Here is a 17,918-nt window from a genome sequence, read left to right on the forward strand (position 1 = left end):
AGAGGCAATTTGGGGGGTTTTTTTCCTATTTTTTTGTGTGTGCCGAAAACACTTCCTTACACCAACAAAGGAAAATCTATATTAGAACACACACACACACACACACACACACACACACACACACACACACACACACACACACACACACACACACACACACTTACACACTTGGGTCCTTTTGCCTGTTTGTCTGCACAGAATGTGAGTATCTGTATTTATTCCATTCGACCCTTGACAACCATCAGACCTTTGACAGGCCTCAGACCCTTATAAGACCCCTAAAACTCTTCAGACCCCTAAGACACCGCTCTCTTATAGTATAGACAAGAGAGTTCATAGAACACGATACCCCATGCAGTGTTTAATTATATACTTCAATATTAATAAAATAATGATTTTTAGGATCGTCAAAAAAAAAAAATCCGGAGGTTTATTGTTACTTTAACAATCTTATACATCACAATTTTGCATTGCAATAAGACGATGTTGAGTCACAGTTTAGGAGCTGGAGACTTTATTGATCACCATAGAACACAGCATCAATCAGCATCGTACAACCATAGGGTGGCTTCTTCTTCACCCCTGATACTGCACCGTCTCACTTGCTATGCCCTCTGATGCTACATATAAATATACTGTATATCATTGTTAGTCGAAGTATTATGAAGGCAATTTATGTTCGCAGTGTTCAAGTATATAATTCAATATAAATAAAGGTATAAAGACGTATTCAATAAATAAATTCCAGGTTTTACCGCTGTTTTACCCAGAGTCTATTACATCACCCTATGTAACACAATGCATTAGTTATTCGTGCCTGTTGTTTGTGTCCTTTATAACATCCTTATAAACAGTGAGGTTCCTGTTTGGAATGATTTTCGATTTTGTTTGACTGCGAGGCAGGCAGATGTGCGATTGGGACACATTTAGAGCCAGAGTACGGTAAAACCACAAACCTGTGATCCTATTTGTGTTCAAAATATAACATTCAATTTATAACATTCTAGTGGTATCCATTCGAGAGCTACTATGGCATGGCGGATATCAGGGAGACGAAATATATGATCTCATACACCAGAGTGAAAATTTATATCTGGGTTGACATTTGAACACAGGATTATACAGCTCAGAAATGGGTGCACAGATCTCAAGGTTATCCTGCCAAACTCTGCTGAACTGGAAATATTAAACATGAGAATATTTGTAATATGTTTATGATAAACCACACCTGCAGAAACGAAGCGGTATCCAATTCCTCCTGGAGTGCTGTTTGCAGTGAGGATTTTTCTTGATGAAGAGACTCATTCTGCTGCTCCAGTTTCTCTTTCTGCTTCCCAAGAAGAGAAAGCTTTTCCATTTTCCTCTTGTTGATCTGACCTTTCATCAGATCCACAGTTTCATTTACTATTTGGCACAACTCCTTTCGCCTTTTTTCCAGCAGGTCCTCAGCACCTCTGCCTGCGTTCTGAGAGGGGTTATTGATTGAAATATTAAAAATCAACCATAAATATTCAAATAAAATGAGAAAACTAACAAAAAAAGGACAAATTAGTGATCTTAACAGAATCATATGACTGATTCCAGCAGTAAGTTTCAAAGGGAAAATGAAGTCGACGTATTTAATGTTAAGCCTGGGTCAGGGCTGATCATCAGCAGCCCTTGAAGTTCAAGAGATCGAAGCTATTCCCGACTGTGGAATATTGATAGGTGAGTTTGTTTGATGATTCTTCCATGGTGACAAGATGTGTTGGGTTTCAACATTGTCAGCCCAGTGTGTGTCTAATCAATTCCAGTTCCTCAGAGAGCAAAACATCCGCTGTCTGCCTGGCAGTGGAATGGAGTCCTGTATGGTGCAATGACAGATTCCATAACCTTACTCAGAAATGGAACTAGGCTTACTGGTCTATAGTTGCACCCTTCTTGTGCATGGGAGTGATATTAGCTAACTCACAGGTAGAGGAGAAGTGGCCAAGATAGAAGGAAGCACACAAGAGAAGGCTAAACTCGTGAGAAACCAAATGCCTCAATTCTGTGTTTACTTCCAAATATCATGTCCCCTACCCTCACTCTCGTTATCCATCCTTCCTGTCATACCCAACTGCTTCTGGACTATGTCTTTGGCACCGGAGAAAACGGAGAAGGTTCTTTCAACTCTAGAATCTGACTCTGCTACTGGATTGGATGGTGTCCTAAAAACCTGCTTTGCTGCTCTTGGATCCTCTCTCTCTCTCTGCCCTTTTCTCCATGTCATTTGCCCTTGGGCCAAGGTCAACTTCCATCTGCTTGGAAATCCGACATTACATAACAATAAAGGCACATGGTAAAGATAATTTCTCCGTCAGGCTGAGCAGTTTACGTTTTGTATCCCACTAAAAGGCCAGATCTGGATCTGGACGTGAACCAAAATCTAATCGCTTGTTCGTCATCTAAACAACTCACCAACCAAGTTTTATCATAATCCATCCACATCGTTTTGAGATATCATGCTATGTATCGTTTTTGGCCACACCTCTCAATGGTGAAGAATACCTTAAACTAGAACTGCAACTTTATAACTGCTGGCAGTGATGACCAGTTTCCTCCACCTTCCTGCATTCATTGGACATGCTTTCATTGGACACACTTTGATATAACCCCGCTTTCATTCAACCCCATTTTATAACAACCCCGCTTTCATTGGACACGCTTTGATACAACTACCGGCAAAGTTTGGGGGGTGACAGGGCGGGCAATTCCCCCATCTTAATTATTTTCAGTATCTTACAATTAAGATAAAAACATCCCGTATTTAAACGTGAGTAACAATAATAAACGTAAACTGAATTTGTGATTTTACATACACTGTAACTACACTAACAAACAGTAATTTTGGAAGTCAGACCTTGCTACCCATTTTTAATATTAAGCCATTGCTCCCCCCAAATAGAGAAGTCAAACTACACCTATGGATACAACCCCGCTTTGCTACGACCCCGCTTTGATACAATCCTGCTTTCGTACAACCTCGCTTTGACACAACCCTGCTTTCATTGGACACGCATTGATACAACCCCACTTTGATACAACCCCGCTTTGATACAACCCTGCTTTGATACAACCCCGTTGTGATACAAATTTGCTTTCACACAACCCCCACTTTCATCATAATTAAAGCTGCACAGACAAGTCACATGGCTGGAGAAGATAAAATGTAGTGTTTCTTCTTCGACACACAATAACAACTTCTACCTTCCCAACCGTACAACCAATCATGTGTAAATTAAAAAAACTTATTCCAAGTGATGATGTATACATGAGATTAAAGTTTCACATTCTTCAGTCAAGCAGTTCAAGAGAAATTAATTTTTTAAATATTTCCCTTGAATTATTAATGGCTTCCAAACCGAGCAACCAATCATGTTGAAATTATATACACTTATTCCACTTGAGTCCTTCTACATGACTTTAAAGTTTCACATTGATCAATAAAGCCATTCAGTAGGTACAAAAGGTTTTTCAAAAGGTTTTTAAGAATTCCATTGAATTATTTATCGCGCTAAACCATGTGACCTATCGCAAATTCCAAAAGGTCGTTTTAGCACTCACACTCACATTGGAAATTAATTGTAAAGTTTCCACTCGATAGGGTCAAAAATGAGGAAGGAGATAGGTTTTAAAGTTTTACTACTTCAAAGCATCATAGCTCACAAACCATGTGACCTATGACGTCAAAGCCCCCAGACGTTTGTTCGTCATGGGTATACGGTCATACATGTAAAGTTTGGCCTCGACCTGTTCAGGAGAAAGGTTTTTTTAGTGGTTTTTAAGGCTGTTTCCTTAACAATATGGTGGCCGAGCCACATGACCTACGACGTCATAATATTTTTTTTTCTGCATCTATTTATACTGAGATGATGCTCAAGAAATTATTTCATCCTGATCGGATGAAGTTTTTTACTTGTAGAATTATGACGTCATAATTGAGGCACATATGACATCATCATTCACAAGGTTTATTCTCCATGGATAGGTTATTCCAATGAGACATGTTTCAATTTTGTCTGTGCAGCGCTTTTTGAGATATAGAGGTGCAAATTTATTCTGGTTTTCCAAGATGGCAGCCGTAGCATGTGATCTATAACAACAAATTCAAGATCATATTTGCCATTAAAAGATTCTACATCCTGAGCCGCTCCTATAGTGAAAATTTCCTGTCGATCGGTGCATGTATTGCACAGAAAATGATTTTTAAAGGAAATAAATCCGAAAAATGGCAGTGGCACACTGTTAGATGGCCTCAGAAGAAAAAGTGTTGCATTTCTTCTCCTTCCAACAACAATGACTTCTGGCTTCCAAACGGTATAAACAATCATGTTGACATTTTAAACACTTACTCCGATTGATGACAGCTACATTAAATTAAAGTTTCAAGTCAATCAATGCAGTGCTTCAATAGATAGAAGCTTTATAAGATTTTCGTTCAATTATATTAGCTATTGCGGCCAAAAAATTTAACTTATTGCAACTTCCCAAGTAACGTTTTAACTACCCTACAAGGGGAGCATTTGTGTAAAGTTTCCACTCGATATCTTCAAAAATTAGGGAGGAGATAGGTGTTAAAGGTTATGCTTAAAAACGGCATAACTCTGAAACCATATGATGCATGACATCATGATCGTTGAGCCTTTTGTTCGTCATGGGTATGTGATTATGCATGCAAAGTTTGGGCTCAATCTGTTCAGCCGTTGCGCAGAAAAATGGGTTTTAATGTTTTTCACGAAAAACAATATTGCGGCCAAACCACGTGACATATGACGTCAAAATGTTGGTGGCCCTAAAAAAAAATTTCACTTAGGTCATGCACAAAAAATATCATATTCGTGGCATCAAGGATTCTGTTTGTCGAATTCTAACCTTGTAAGGTTAGCACTTTTAATATCCTAAATATACATATTTTTGGTTCCAATAGAGAGTTATTTAGAATGAGCCATGACTCAATTTTTCCATTGAACCGTTTCAGAAATGAAGAGGGGCAAAGTTGAAGGTTTTTTCCCCTAGATGGCGCCCATACCACGTGACCTATGACGTTATAATTAGCAGTAAAAAAAGACGACATGTTTAGCCAATCACTTGGTGAAAATTTCGTGCCAATCGGACCAACAGTTGCTGAGAACGTTGATTTTAAAGTTTTCGGACATGAAAAAAGTGGCGGAATAAAAGGTAAGGGCGAACAATAATCTTGAACAATAATACATTTCATGGAGAGGAATACCTATTTATCATATCCAGATCTGGATCTTCACCAAAATTTAATCAATTAGTCGTTACACACCCAACCTTTCCACCAAATTTCATCTTACTTCCAATCATCAGCAAGGTCATGAAAGGTCATGGAATCAGTTGATATGAAATCCTTCTTTTCACTGACAACCTCATCTCAAATCACCAAATTTGGTTTCAGACCAGGTCACTCCACCTTGGACATGCTGCTTCAACTCACCCAACAATGGATGGAGGCCCTCAATGTCAGAAATAAGATCAGGGCCATCTCTCTGGATATATCTTGTGCTTTTCTTACAGTCTGGCATCCTGCATTACTCTCCAAACTCTCTGCCTATGTTATCCAAGGGCAACCCACATGAATGGCTGACTGACATCCTCCGCTCTCGTAGCCAACGTGTGACTCTCAACGCAATCCGAATTGGAATCTCCTGCGATGAAGTTAACTCCGAGGGCCTTTCACTCACTCACCGCAGGCAGGTTGGTGGTCTTTCTGTCTTCTACCGACTCCTCTCCGGCCTTGCTCCCCTCTGTGCTCTGTCCCCCCAATATTCCTTCAGGTCGCACAAGATCTGCCTGCAACCCTCTTATGGTTAAACTGCCAAAATTTAGGCTCTCTGCTCACCTTCACTCTTTCATTCCCCTTTTCTCCCGCCTCTGGAACAAACTCCCCCACTCCCTTCAATCCCACTCCTCCCTCCAGGTCTTTAAAACAGCTGTTCACCACCATCTCTTATCTTCCCCCATCCAAAACCTTGATCTTTTCTACCCCCGCTAATTCACCACAGATACACTTTTTTGAAATTCCAACTTCTTTCCTGGAAGTCCTTGCAGTGTTCATATGTCTTATACCTCTCCCACCTCTCCCACCTCCCCCAAAGCCCTCCCCCTCCCACATTTCTCCCGATGTCCCTGCGCTCAAATGTTGTGTTTGTGTCCTTCCCCCTCTCTCCCCATCTTGTCTGCCGCTCCCTTTATTTTTTGTGTTTTGTGTGTCGGTTTGACTTTTTGTGTGATTAATGTTAGCTCTTTCACGAGCCTCGATGTTGTATCCCCAAAAAAAAAAATCCGTTCATCTCCTCTTCGTAATGTTTCAAAAACACTAAAATGGTTTTCATCATTACATCATCACATTCTTCATTACTCATACAAAGAGAATGTGATGGGTATATAAGAAATGTACAATAAATAAACCTTCAGCAAATTTGGATAAACTTTATCTTAGACTAACGCCATGTGGTCCATTGATCATCGCCGAGTGTGCAACCTTGTCTCGTCCTGCCACTGATGTTTGCAGGAAAGTGAATAAATCAATTAATTTTACTGTTCCAAAATTCAAGAGCATCTGCAAAGCATTTTGAGGAAGAATCCAAATCTGATCAGTTGAGTTGATAAAATTAGACCTGAGTGGTGATGGAATGAAATAACCTTGGGTTCATGAGGTGGTTAATGTTGAGTGTGAAAAGGGACAGAGGTTACCCGAGATGTTAACAAGATTATGCAAATTGGGCCAAAATGACTTCCACCCAAGGAATAACATTACAGTTTTACCAAAGGATAATGTTTTTATTTGTAATAACAGCTATTCCTTGGTATTCCCTACCTGTGTCTGCCCTTCCTCCTCCTGAACCTCGTGTAGTTGAGATTCATTGCTCTCAATTGACTTCAATACCCGACAGTGTTTTTCAGCCAAAACGACCTGCACAGAATAAGGAAGGAACAGAATAGAAATGAACAATTCTGTGGTGAAACCGTCACTCTCCAAGGATAGTCACATTCATACCACCAAGATGGAGGCCTCTCAATTTTATCCAAAATTACACCTGGCCCTGCTCCTCCTGCCCTCTCCGAGCACTGCTCTCCCCAAGCCACCCCAGGTCACATGCTTTCCTCAAGGAACAATTATCTGCTCATCTTCCCCAAGTTCAGGCTGCTTTTCCATATTCCGTGCCTTTCATGTCAGAGTTGTAGGCATCTCAGGGTCAAACATTCTGCCTTTTGGTGAACATTTTGAGCACGAAACACTTTATAATCCCTGAAGCCTTCTCATGGTAATTTAAAATCAACAATTAAACTCCATCATCCTTTATCAGGTGGTCACCTGTAAAAGGTTCTACATTACCTATTACTGTTTCTATCCAGATGAAAGATCAACAACAGCATATAATAAATAATTGTAATGAAGCACAATATGTCCTGGATATAAGGAAGATAACTCAATCAGCTGTATGAAGGATAGAAGAGGGAAGGAAAGAATAAGGAAGAACTCAGATGCTGGGAAGTGGAGGGGAATGGTCGCAAACCGGTGTGCTGTTTCTGATGTGTCTTTGGTGCTAATAAAACCTGTTTGAGTTGGACAGTTGATTAACGTTGGTACCAAAACATGATACACTCATTCTCAGAAATGTCTCACTCGAGAAATATTCTGTTACGATGACATAAGCTGATCAGAAATGGAGAATCAAAAGGAGAATAAATTGAGGCCTATATACAAGCTTACTTCATAAAGAATTAGAATGGCACTCGGTGGAGTGCAAACCTCTGCCAGGCTGAACAGTTTACGTTTTGTATCCCACCGAAAGGTCAGTCCTACAGCCGGACGATAACCAAAATCGAATTGGCTTGTTCTTGTCACCTATCCAACTCACCCACCTGGTTTTATCATGGTCAGTTCATCACCTTTTGAGATATCATGCTATGCTGTATATAGTTTTGGCTCTATCTCTCAATGGTGGAAAACCACTGGAAAAATGATAGTATCCAGATCAGGATCCTCACCAAAATCTAATCCATCCTTGTCACACACCCAACCTGTCCACAAAATTTCGTCCGAATCCGTCAATAACTTTTTGAGATGTCCTGCTCACAGGCAAACAGACAGTCAAAAAGACACACGAAAGGGGTGAAAGCATAACCTCTGTCCACCATTGGTGGTGGAGGTAAATATACTGTAGAATGGATGTAATATACGTATATACAATAACCATATTTTCACCGATTTACCCACTTTTAGTTTATTAGGAGCAGTCCCCATGGGAACAACTTCGTGTTCCTTATGTTGTCCATCCTTGCACTTTGGGCAAATCAAGCTCCAGTCATCCATGCAATAAAATTTAAATAGGTCTCCATGCACAGTACATCTTAGTTTCTCAATCTTCACTCCAGGATCCATCAGGTTGTGCCCTTCCTGTTGATGACGCTTCAGATGTTGATCACAGCAGAGAATCCCACAAGTTACACATCTCTTGGCTGCCTCTTGGCCACACTTCTCACATATTCTCTTCTCGTTTCCTGAAATGGGAAATCAAGGAGAATTTTAATGGCCAATGAATATCTAAGAGTGGTTATTATGCATTCATAAATTAACTTTTGCATTTTACTTGCTTTCTGAAAAGTGATACGTCATGAGATGAACAACACAAACTCATTAGAGTCTAAAAATGGTGTATTTTAGAATTAGCTTATAGCGCAAGAGCTCCGGCACTTTAATCATGTGTCCGAGGCCAGGATGATTGCGGATGATTTGTGAATCAGAATTTTGCACTGATTATGAAAAACGATTTCGTAATTGCCGCAGTTGCTGATTTTTTGGCTAAAACCGCCATCATGTGTTTTTCTTTTTCAACGACAAATGTCCAAAAAAAATTTTTTATTCAGTTATCTAAAAAGACGACAACACGTGCATGTGGGATATTAAAATAAAGACAATCTCTTTGTGGACATGGGTAAACATTAAAAAGACATTAGGGATAAAACATCATGGTCATCAGAGACAATTTAGTCCATAATTTTAGGAAAAGACTGCTATGATTTACAAAATGTGTGACATGAATCACCCAACAGGTGTCTTTTTATCACAAATAACCATGTTCACCTCTGCCACCTGCGATGGACAGAGGTTGTTTTAACCCCTGTTGTTTGTTTGTTTGACAGTGAACAGGATATCTGAACAGAACATGTGGATGGATTCGGATGATATTTGGTGGGCAGGTTGGGTGTGTGACAAGAACGAAATGATTGCAATTTTTTTTTAAGGATCCGGATATGGATCCAGATTTGAGATTTTAAATTTTTTTTAATGATTCTTCACCATTGAGTGATAGGGCTAAAAACTATAAATAGCACGATATCTCAAAAATTGTGGATGGATTATGACAAAACTTGCAAGTGTTGGGAGGTGACAAGAACAAGCCAATTCCATGTTGGTTCAGGTCTTGTTCCCTATCCAGCCTATCAGTGGATACAACATGCAAACTGTTCATCCTGGTGGAGGTATGCGCTCTACCGAGTGCCGCTCTCGTTTATATATGTAAAAAGGGGGCAGTTGTACACTTAGGCTCGTATATCCAATATGGCTGCCAGTTGTACAAATATATCCAATATGGCTGCCAGATTACATGACTGATGACATCATAAATTTACATTCTCCAATATAATTGTTGCATAGACCACGCTCAATAAATTTCAAACTGATCTGACTAAGCATTGTAATTGTCAAATGATGTCATAATTGAGGTACCAATGACGTCATCGTTAACAACACCTATTCCTTGTGTGCAGTTCTTTGCAATGAGCTACGTTTCAATTTTTCACTTATGACATCATAATTATCATTAATGAATTTTATTTTTTGTTGTATACATAATCGAGGCTCGTGAAAGAGCTAACATTTATCACACAAACAAATCAAACAGACAAACAAACAAAGTGTATAAAAAGGGGAGCGGTAGACAGGATGGGGAGAGAAGGGGAAGCACATAAACACAACATTTGTGAGGGACATCGGGAATGTGTGGGAGGGAGAGGGCTTGGGGGGAGGCGGCGTGGGAATGGGGGGGGGGGTGGGAGAAGTATATACACAAGGACACCAAGTACTTCCAGGAAATAAATTGGTATTTCAAAAAAGAGGATTTGGGGTGAAATTAGCGGGGGTAGAACAGATCAAGGTTTTGGATGGGGAAAGATAAGAGATGGTGGTGAACAGCTGTTTTAAAGACCTGGAGGGAGGAGTGGGATTGAAGGGAGTGGGGGAGTGTGTTCCAGAAGCGGGAGAAAAGAGGAATGAAAGAGTGAAGGTGAGCAGTGAGTCTTGATTTTGGCAGTTTAACCCTAAGAGGGTTGCAGGCAGATCTTGTGCGACCTTTAGGAATATTTGGGGGACAGAGCCCAGAGAGAGCTGGAGGAGCAAGGCCAGAGAGGAGTCGGTAGAAGACAGAAAGACCACCAACCTGCCTGCAGTGAGTAAGTGAAAGGCCCTCGGAGGTAGCTTCATCACGGGAGATTCCAATGATTCTGAACGCTTTGGTTTCAACAGCGTGAAGACGAGCTAGGTGTTGAGGCAGGAGCACCAGCCCAGAGGGGAGAGCAGTATTCCATTGAGCTATGGATGAAAGCCTTGTATGTGGTGAGGAGCTCAGGTGTGCCAAGGAAGGACTTCGCACGATGGAGGATGCCCAGTCGGCGACTGGCTTTGGAGGCCAGATTTGAAATGTGGTTTTCCCAGGAAAGATCATGGCAGATAGTGAGACCCAAAAGCTTGAGTGACAGAACTTCTTGGAGAGGATTATTCAGAAAGTGGATGGCAGGGTTGTCCAGTCGGTCTTTTCGGAGAGACATCGTAAGAGAGTGAGATTTGTCAAGATTGAAAGACATGTTCCACTTGTTTGCCCAGTCAGTGATTTTGTCCAGGTCTGCAGAGAGTGAGGAGGCTGCAGACTGCCGATCTGAGGGGAGGAGGCAGAAGGAGAATTATAGGCAGGAGGAGAATTATACAGGAGGAGGCACTCCCATGGTGAAAATTTCGAAGAGAAGAAAAAATATCATACTGATCGGATCAAGCCTTGTATTTGTCGAATTATGACGTCATAATGAAGGCAGAGATGACATCTTCATTAACATATTGTTACGTTTGTAGTGGTAAGGATGAAATACCTTAGGAAAGGCAATATTGTGTAAATTAGCATGCTCCATGTGCTGAGAAGAAGAATCTCAATGTTTCTAAGTAGGGTCAAATGTCCGGCTAAGTGTTTTGTGTCTCCACATGGAGGAGTGGAGCTTGTGTTACCTAGGTAGAGTATAAGGGTAATTCCACTCTATTTAAATGCCTCCTGTAATTTTTCCTTCGTTTTTATATTCATCGGCCAGCCAGGACATTGAGGGCTCTATAAAAACAGCGATGTAATGGGACTCATTCGCTCACAATGCCGCCAGGGCTATTAGATAGCAGTGTAATTCACGAATGGGAGATTAAACTCTGCCCCCAAGCATGCCCAGGTAATGGAGAAACCATGCCCAGGTCCTTGTGATTGGTGAAGGAACGATGGAGCGATTCGACGAGCTCAGGCGATTGGGAGAGAGTGACATCATGAAGGAACATTCAAGAGCCGAAGAAAAAAACGTTTTTCGCCCTCTCTCGCCCTCTCTCGCCCTTTCTCGCCCTTTCTCGCCCTCTCTCGCCCTCTCTCGCCCTCTCTCGCCCTCTCTCGCCCTCTCTCGCCCTCTCTCGCCCTCTCTCGCTCTCTCTCTCCCTCTCTCTTGTCCTGGCTGCTGAAGATGACAGTTGCATTTGCCTCTTGCTCTTGTACTGGTTTTGGTCACGGCAGCCGCATACTGTTTTGTGTGGGAGGACGACGTGCGATTGTCTGTGTGCGCCAGAGAGATCATCGGAGCCTTGTTGGTGAAGGAGGACCACCGGCACGGATTACCTCACAGTCGGGGTGCGGCAAAAAAAGTGTCTCCACGCCATTGTTGGATTGAGACCGGAGCTCAGATTCGGTCGCTTTTGAACTGCTGACTCAATCGATGCCCTCGCTGGAACAGTAAAGCTGAGTTCGGCCAATTATAAAAGGAACATTAGTTTATTTTATTTTACCTTTTCCCCCTGTCTGTGGTTTGTGTCCGAGTGGAGAAGTTTAATTTGGAATTTTACTTTGACTACACCCTTCACTGTTATTTTCATTACTTTTAATAAATGTATTATTGTTGCATTTTACTTTCCTGTCCTGCGTCGTTTCCTTGTTTGTGGATCGAGGAATGAAACCCCGTTGCGGCCGTATGAGCAGGTAAGGCTTCGGACCCTTCCCGCATGCACCAAAAGGAATAATCCCGCCAAGTTAGGGGTATATGCCTCAGAGGTAAGCTCATTTTGGCTTTCTGTCATCCAACGGTGTTAATCGTTGGTGACACGACAATATCTTATTCCCCATTTGGAGGACTTTACAATGAGCCATGTTTCGATTTTTTTTTGTTGAATGGTTTCGGATACATAGAGGTGCAATGTTTTTCCAAGATGGCGTCCATACCACGTGACATCATAACGATCACTAAAAATTACACATGAGTAGACGTACGCTATGGAGAAAAATTTGAGTCAATTGGACCAACCGTTGCCAAGAAAATGAATTTTAAACTAGAGCAATGCGACCATGTCACCAATATGCCTCCGCATAGTCCCACAATGGGTTGGTGCCCTCATTCACTGTCCTAAAAATAAATAAGTTTGATTTAAATCCGTTCAGCTGTTTTCAAGCATCACATTTTCAACAGACAGGACAGGTTTCACATCGATCGGTGAAGCAGTTTCAGAGAAGGGAGTTTTTAAATATCGGCTTTCAAGCTAATATGGCTGCCACAGCATGTGGCATATGACCTTTAAAAATGTACACTCTGCATCTGTATGCTAGGGGATCACATTTGTGAAGTTTTGTGTTGATCAGATAAGGTTCGTTTTTCTATCCAAGATGGCTGCCAAACCACATGACCTACGACATCATCATTTTCTAACTATATGCAACAATGGTGTTTGATGATATTTGTAAAATTTCGTATCGATAGGGTAAGTTTCAGAGATATAATTATTTAATCTTTTCCTTCAATCCAATATGGCTGCACACCATGTGACCAATGATGTTTTCGTGATCATATTTCAATCGCCATGCCGAGTCAATGACACACAAAGTTCCGAGTCAATTTATTTGGTGGTTTGTGAGAAGATGGTTTTTTTAAAAGGTTTTAGGTAAAATCCAATATGGCTGCCAAACCATGTGACCTATGATGTTATAAATTAATATTTCAATACAAATATGTCATAGATCATGTGCATGCAATTTCAGATTTTTAGGATAAGGAATTCGATTAAAACATTTTTGGCTGGTATACCACTTCACCTATGATGTCATCATTATCATGCTTTTCCCCCCATTGTGAGTACTTGACAATGTGCCAAGTTTCAAATTATCCCATTCAGCGGTTTCTGAGAAATAATTTTTTAATTATTTGCTTTTAACCCAAGATGGCTGCCATACCACGTGACCTATGACGTCACAATTATCATAAAACATTCTGCATGGGTGTCACACCTACCCTGAAAGTTTCGTCTCAATCGGACATGTGGTTGCTGAGAAAAACGAGGTTTAGCCTGGACGGACGGATGGACCCAACTTCGGGGGTGGAGGTATAAAAATCCATACACGCACGTACGCACTTAATCTATTAACCGCACTTTTCGCTTTGCGAGCGCAGAGTAAATATTTATTTAGTGTGTAGCTTGTTCATCTGGCTCTGCTGCTCAGCAGCCATCTTGCTTGAGAAGAGGAGCAACTCCACTTCAACAAAGAGTTTGATTTCTAACTTGTGACAAAAGTTTTTTGTGGATTTTCATGCATTTCTGTTGCCACTCCTCACTCAAACTCTTTTCCCAAGATTCTCATTTCCTTGGTTGCTATGTTCTGGGCCTTTTTGTATTGATCCCAGTTCAACGTATTGTAATCAGGATTCCCAAGTTCCTATTTATTTTCATACAAAAAAACTTAGATCTACCTTTTCTCTTCATGGTAGATTTTGGATAAGAAACAAATTGTACAGAATTTCCTTCCGAGCCTCTTATTTTTAAAAGTCATCCTTTTGCCTCAATTAATGTTTTATACAAATTTCAACAACTCCAGCTAGTTTTGGGTCTCCCCAAAGGCCTATGATTTCCAACTCTATGCAAACTATGATCTAAATTTTGTTTTTTTCCCTGTTCACAGAAAGAGTAACCCTGGAAATGTAATTCTCTAGGAATCTCTCCTGCTGTAAATTTACTTCCACATAAAAACGACTGGATCTCAACACCTGTTCTATTCTTATTAAATTTGTACTTTTGTATTCAACACACCGACCAAGTTTCTAATTTTATGACTTAATATTTTTCGTTTTGACAAACAAGATATTTTGGTATGGGTTTTCTTTTTGCATTTAAGATAATATATTTTATTCTAGGGCTGGAAGGATGGTCTAGAGGTATGAACACTCACCTGTAAGCCGCCTAGGCCAGGTTTCATTCTCGACCCAGCTATATTTCACAGGCGGGGTGATCCATCAATGTTTGTGCCGTCCATCAGATGGATGGTAAACTGGCATCCCATCTGCCAGGATTCGTTGGTGGGTATTAAAGATCCCATGGTGTCCTTCACGAAGATTAGGCGAATTATCGCCGGCAACATGAACAAATTCAAAATTCCTGCCCCAACTAGTCCAACGTCAGGCTTGGTCAGCCGGTTCATGAACACCTGGCCAAGCTTCCCCCCGCTGACCCCAAAATAAAAGGTGGGTTAATAATGGCAATTTAAGAAGAAGACAGATTTGCTTTTAAAATTAAAACCCGAAGACAAAGTAACATTTTCTTTTGGAATTTTGAAATGACAGCGCTCTTCTAACTCTACAGAATCTTAAAACATGTACAGGAAGGAGTAATTTATTTATATTTCTCTACAATATTTTTGAATTCAGTCTTTTACACAATTAGGGCTTTCTCACACTCTTTCAATCTCATAAACTTGTTTATGGTTACAATTAATTATAACAGATTATCTGCATATTATTAGATTTGTTGCATCCCATAATTCCCTTATAAAAATACTAATCATTAAACTTTTCTAATCTTAAAGGCATTTCTTCCAAAACAGAATGATAATTAGATATGACCTTGAAAACTCTGTATCCAATTCAATAACCATGGAAACGTTATGTCGTCCCCAATGATAAACATTATTCATCTCACATTGATATACATTTCCCCTCTACCTGTTCACCCCATGAAGAGGTAAATCTCTACCACAGCACACTATTTGTTTGATTCCTTGGGAAAAGCAACTCTGTTGTTGAAACATCAGGTGTGAAGGTTTCAGTGACAAATATCATTTGAATGTGCTTTTGCACTTTTATAAACCAAACAGTGAATTATTTATTGAAGTTCTGCTGCTTACCTGAATTGGGGGCCTTGCGTGTTGGCGATGCAATGTTTGTCCATGATCCAAGGCATGGATATGTACCTTGAACCTTTAGCTTGTGAAGAATCCCAACAAAGGTCTCTGCATGATCCTCACCTTTTCCTTCTATGATGTCCAAACATGCTCTGATTTTATCTCCATTGGATTCCTTGTTTGTGATTCGATCCAAATCTTCCCTTTCCAACAATCCCTCCTTTCTGGCTTCGTCAAATGCGTTTTCAGGCCCATGCAGTAAAGCATCAACGATATTTGATATATTTCGTGACAGAATATTTACAAAACAACCTTCTTCCTCGCTCGACATGTTTGGAAGGAAAGTTGACGGAGAGTATCTGAAGCAAAATCTAAAAAAAAAAAAGAGAGATGTAACAGTCAAGAAACCTGTCTATTGTCAGACACCCTGTTTAAATAGACACGGATCATACTCCACAATGAACAAACACATCTGTGAATTCTAAGGAAAATGGTTTTGGTTCTTGTTCTCATTTTTTTGATTTCTATGAAAATCAAATTACTTCTTTTTCGATGCAAGCATCGAGATCTTTCTGTCTTCTACCGACTCCTCTACGTCCTAGCTCCCCCTGCCCTGTCTGTGCTCTGTCCCACAAATATTCCTTAACGACACACAAGATGGCTGCCAGAAACCCTTTTCTGGTGAAACTGACAAAATCAAGACTTTCTCCTCACCTTCATTCTTTCAATCCTCTTTTTTCCCACCTCTGGAACAAACTCCCACATTCCCTTCAATCCCACTCCTCCCACCAGGTCTTCAAAACAGCTGTTCACCACCATCTCTTATCTTCCCCAATCCAAACCTTGATAATAATTTATACCCTCGTTAACATACCCCAAATACACCTCTTTCAATCTCCGATGTCATTCCTGAAATTCCTAGGAGTGTCCATTTGTTCATACCATGTATCCCTCCCCCACACCCCACCCTCTCCCTTAGAGATCTACCGATGTCTCTGTTCTCTACTATTGTTGTGTGTCTGCTTCCCTCTCTCTCCCCCTCTTGTCTCCCACTCCCTGTATTGTATGTTTTATGTGTCCATTTATGGTTTTTTATGTTTAATGTATTAGCTCTTGCCCCAGCCTCGACTTTGTGTACAATATATATATATATATACACACACACACACACACACACACACACACACACACACACACACACACACACACACACACACACACACACACACACACATATATATATATATATATATATATATATATCTATCTATCTATAATTCCAGTAATCTGTGTGTGTGTGTGTGTGTGTGTGTGTGTGTGTGTGTGTGTGTGTGTGTGTGTGTGTGTGTGTGTGTGTCTGTGTGTTTGTCTGTGACCGCTGTTTCTCGACAACTACCGGTCCGATATACTTGAAACTTGCCAGGTATATTGCTGGGGACCCGAGGATGTGCCTTTTCAAGGTTTGAAATTAATCGGACAAGTAGTTACCGAGCTATGTCCAAAAAACGATTCAACCAATCAGAGAGCAGCGAACTATCACGTGTGCCGAACGTGGCGAACAGACTCTGCCTCGGACGGCACATTTGAGAGCGTATTCATTTATTTCACGTTGGCAAACTATGTTGGCGCTATGTTGGCGTTAAACTATGTTTTAAAACTAATTAAAACTAATTGCGATTCATCGTAACTGCGATATGCGACCTTCCGGACAGTCAAATGAGGACGTCACTTCCGGACTTACGGATAGTCATAGTGACGACGTACTGATGCTGAACGTGGCGAGCAGACGCAGTAAGGTACGATCGATTGTAGTACACGTTTATAATAACTCTGCCGATACAGGCCCGATTAACTGCAGCGCCATCCGAGCTGCGGCGTCGGGATGATACATTCATTGTACGGTCACATCACGCACTTACGGGCACGCCCATGGGCCCATGGGCACGCCCATGCATGCATGGGCGAAGACATTTTTTATTTTTATTTTGGCAAGGAACGGGCACCCACGGGCACGGGCACGTCCTAGTATCTATAATTCCAGCAATCTCTGTGTGAATGTATGTCTGTGTGTCTGTGTGTTTGTCTGTGACCGCTGTTTCTCGACAACCACGGGTCCGATATACTTGAAACTTGCCAGGTATATTGCTGGGGACCCGAGGATGTGCCTTTTCAAGGTTTGAAATTAATCGGACAAGTAGTTACCGAGCTATGTCCAAAAAAATGTTCAACCAATCAGAGAGCAGCGAGCTATCACGTGTGCCGAACGTGGCGAACAGACTCTGCCTCGGACGGCACATTTGAGAGCGTATTCATTTATTTCACGTTGGCAAACTATGTTGGCGCTATGTTGGCGTTAAACTATGTTTTAAAACTAATTAAAACTACTTTGCGATTCATCGTAACTGCGATTCGTAACTG

At 41.0% G+C, this 17,918-nt stretch overlaps 1 protein-coding gene across 5 annotated transcripts in view; it reads right to left on the minus strand.

Moving 5' to 3' along the window:
- The window catches only part of LOC137418381 (E3 ubiquitin-protein ligase TRIM7), a 401,480-nt gene that overhangs the window by 364,413 nt on the left and 19,149 nt on the right, over nucleotides 1–17,918 (minus strand). For 3 of the 5 annotated variants that reach the window (XR_013621989.1, XM_078770828.1, XM_078770831.1), the window contains exons 2-5: nucleotides 15,504–15,871; nucleotides 8,267–8,550; nucleotides 6,863–6,958; nucleotides 1,229–1,465 (exon numbers count right to left, since the gene is read on the minus strand). Coding sequence is in view for 4 of the 5 variants with exons in the window: in XM_078770828.1 (XP_078626954.1) it covers nucleotides 1,229–1,465; nucleotides 6,863–6,958; nucleotides 8,267–8,550; nucleotides 15,504–15,831 (945 nt within the window). In the remaining variant the exon portion in view is untranslated. The remainder of the gene's footprint in view (nucleotides 1–1,228; nucleotides 1,466–6,862; nucleotides 6,959–8,266; nucleotides 8,551–15,503; nucleotides 15,872–17,918) is intronic. The other 2 variants (XM_078770829.1, XM_078770830.1) reach the window with 2 other exon arrangements.

Source organism: Myxine glutinosa, chromosome 1 (assembly GCF_964187855.1).
Source record: "Myxine glutinosa chromosome 1, kmMyxGlut1.1, whole genome shotgun sequence".
In the NCBI taxonomy this organism is placed as follows: domain Eukaryota; kingdom Metazoa; phylum Chordata; class Myxini; order Myxiniformes; family Myxinidae; genus Myxine; species Myxine glutinosa.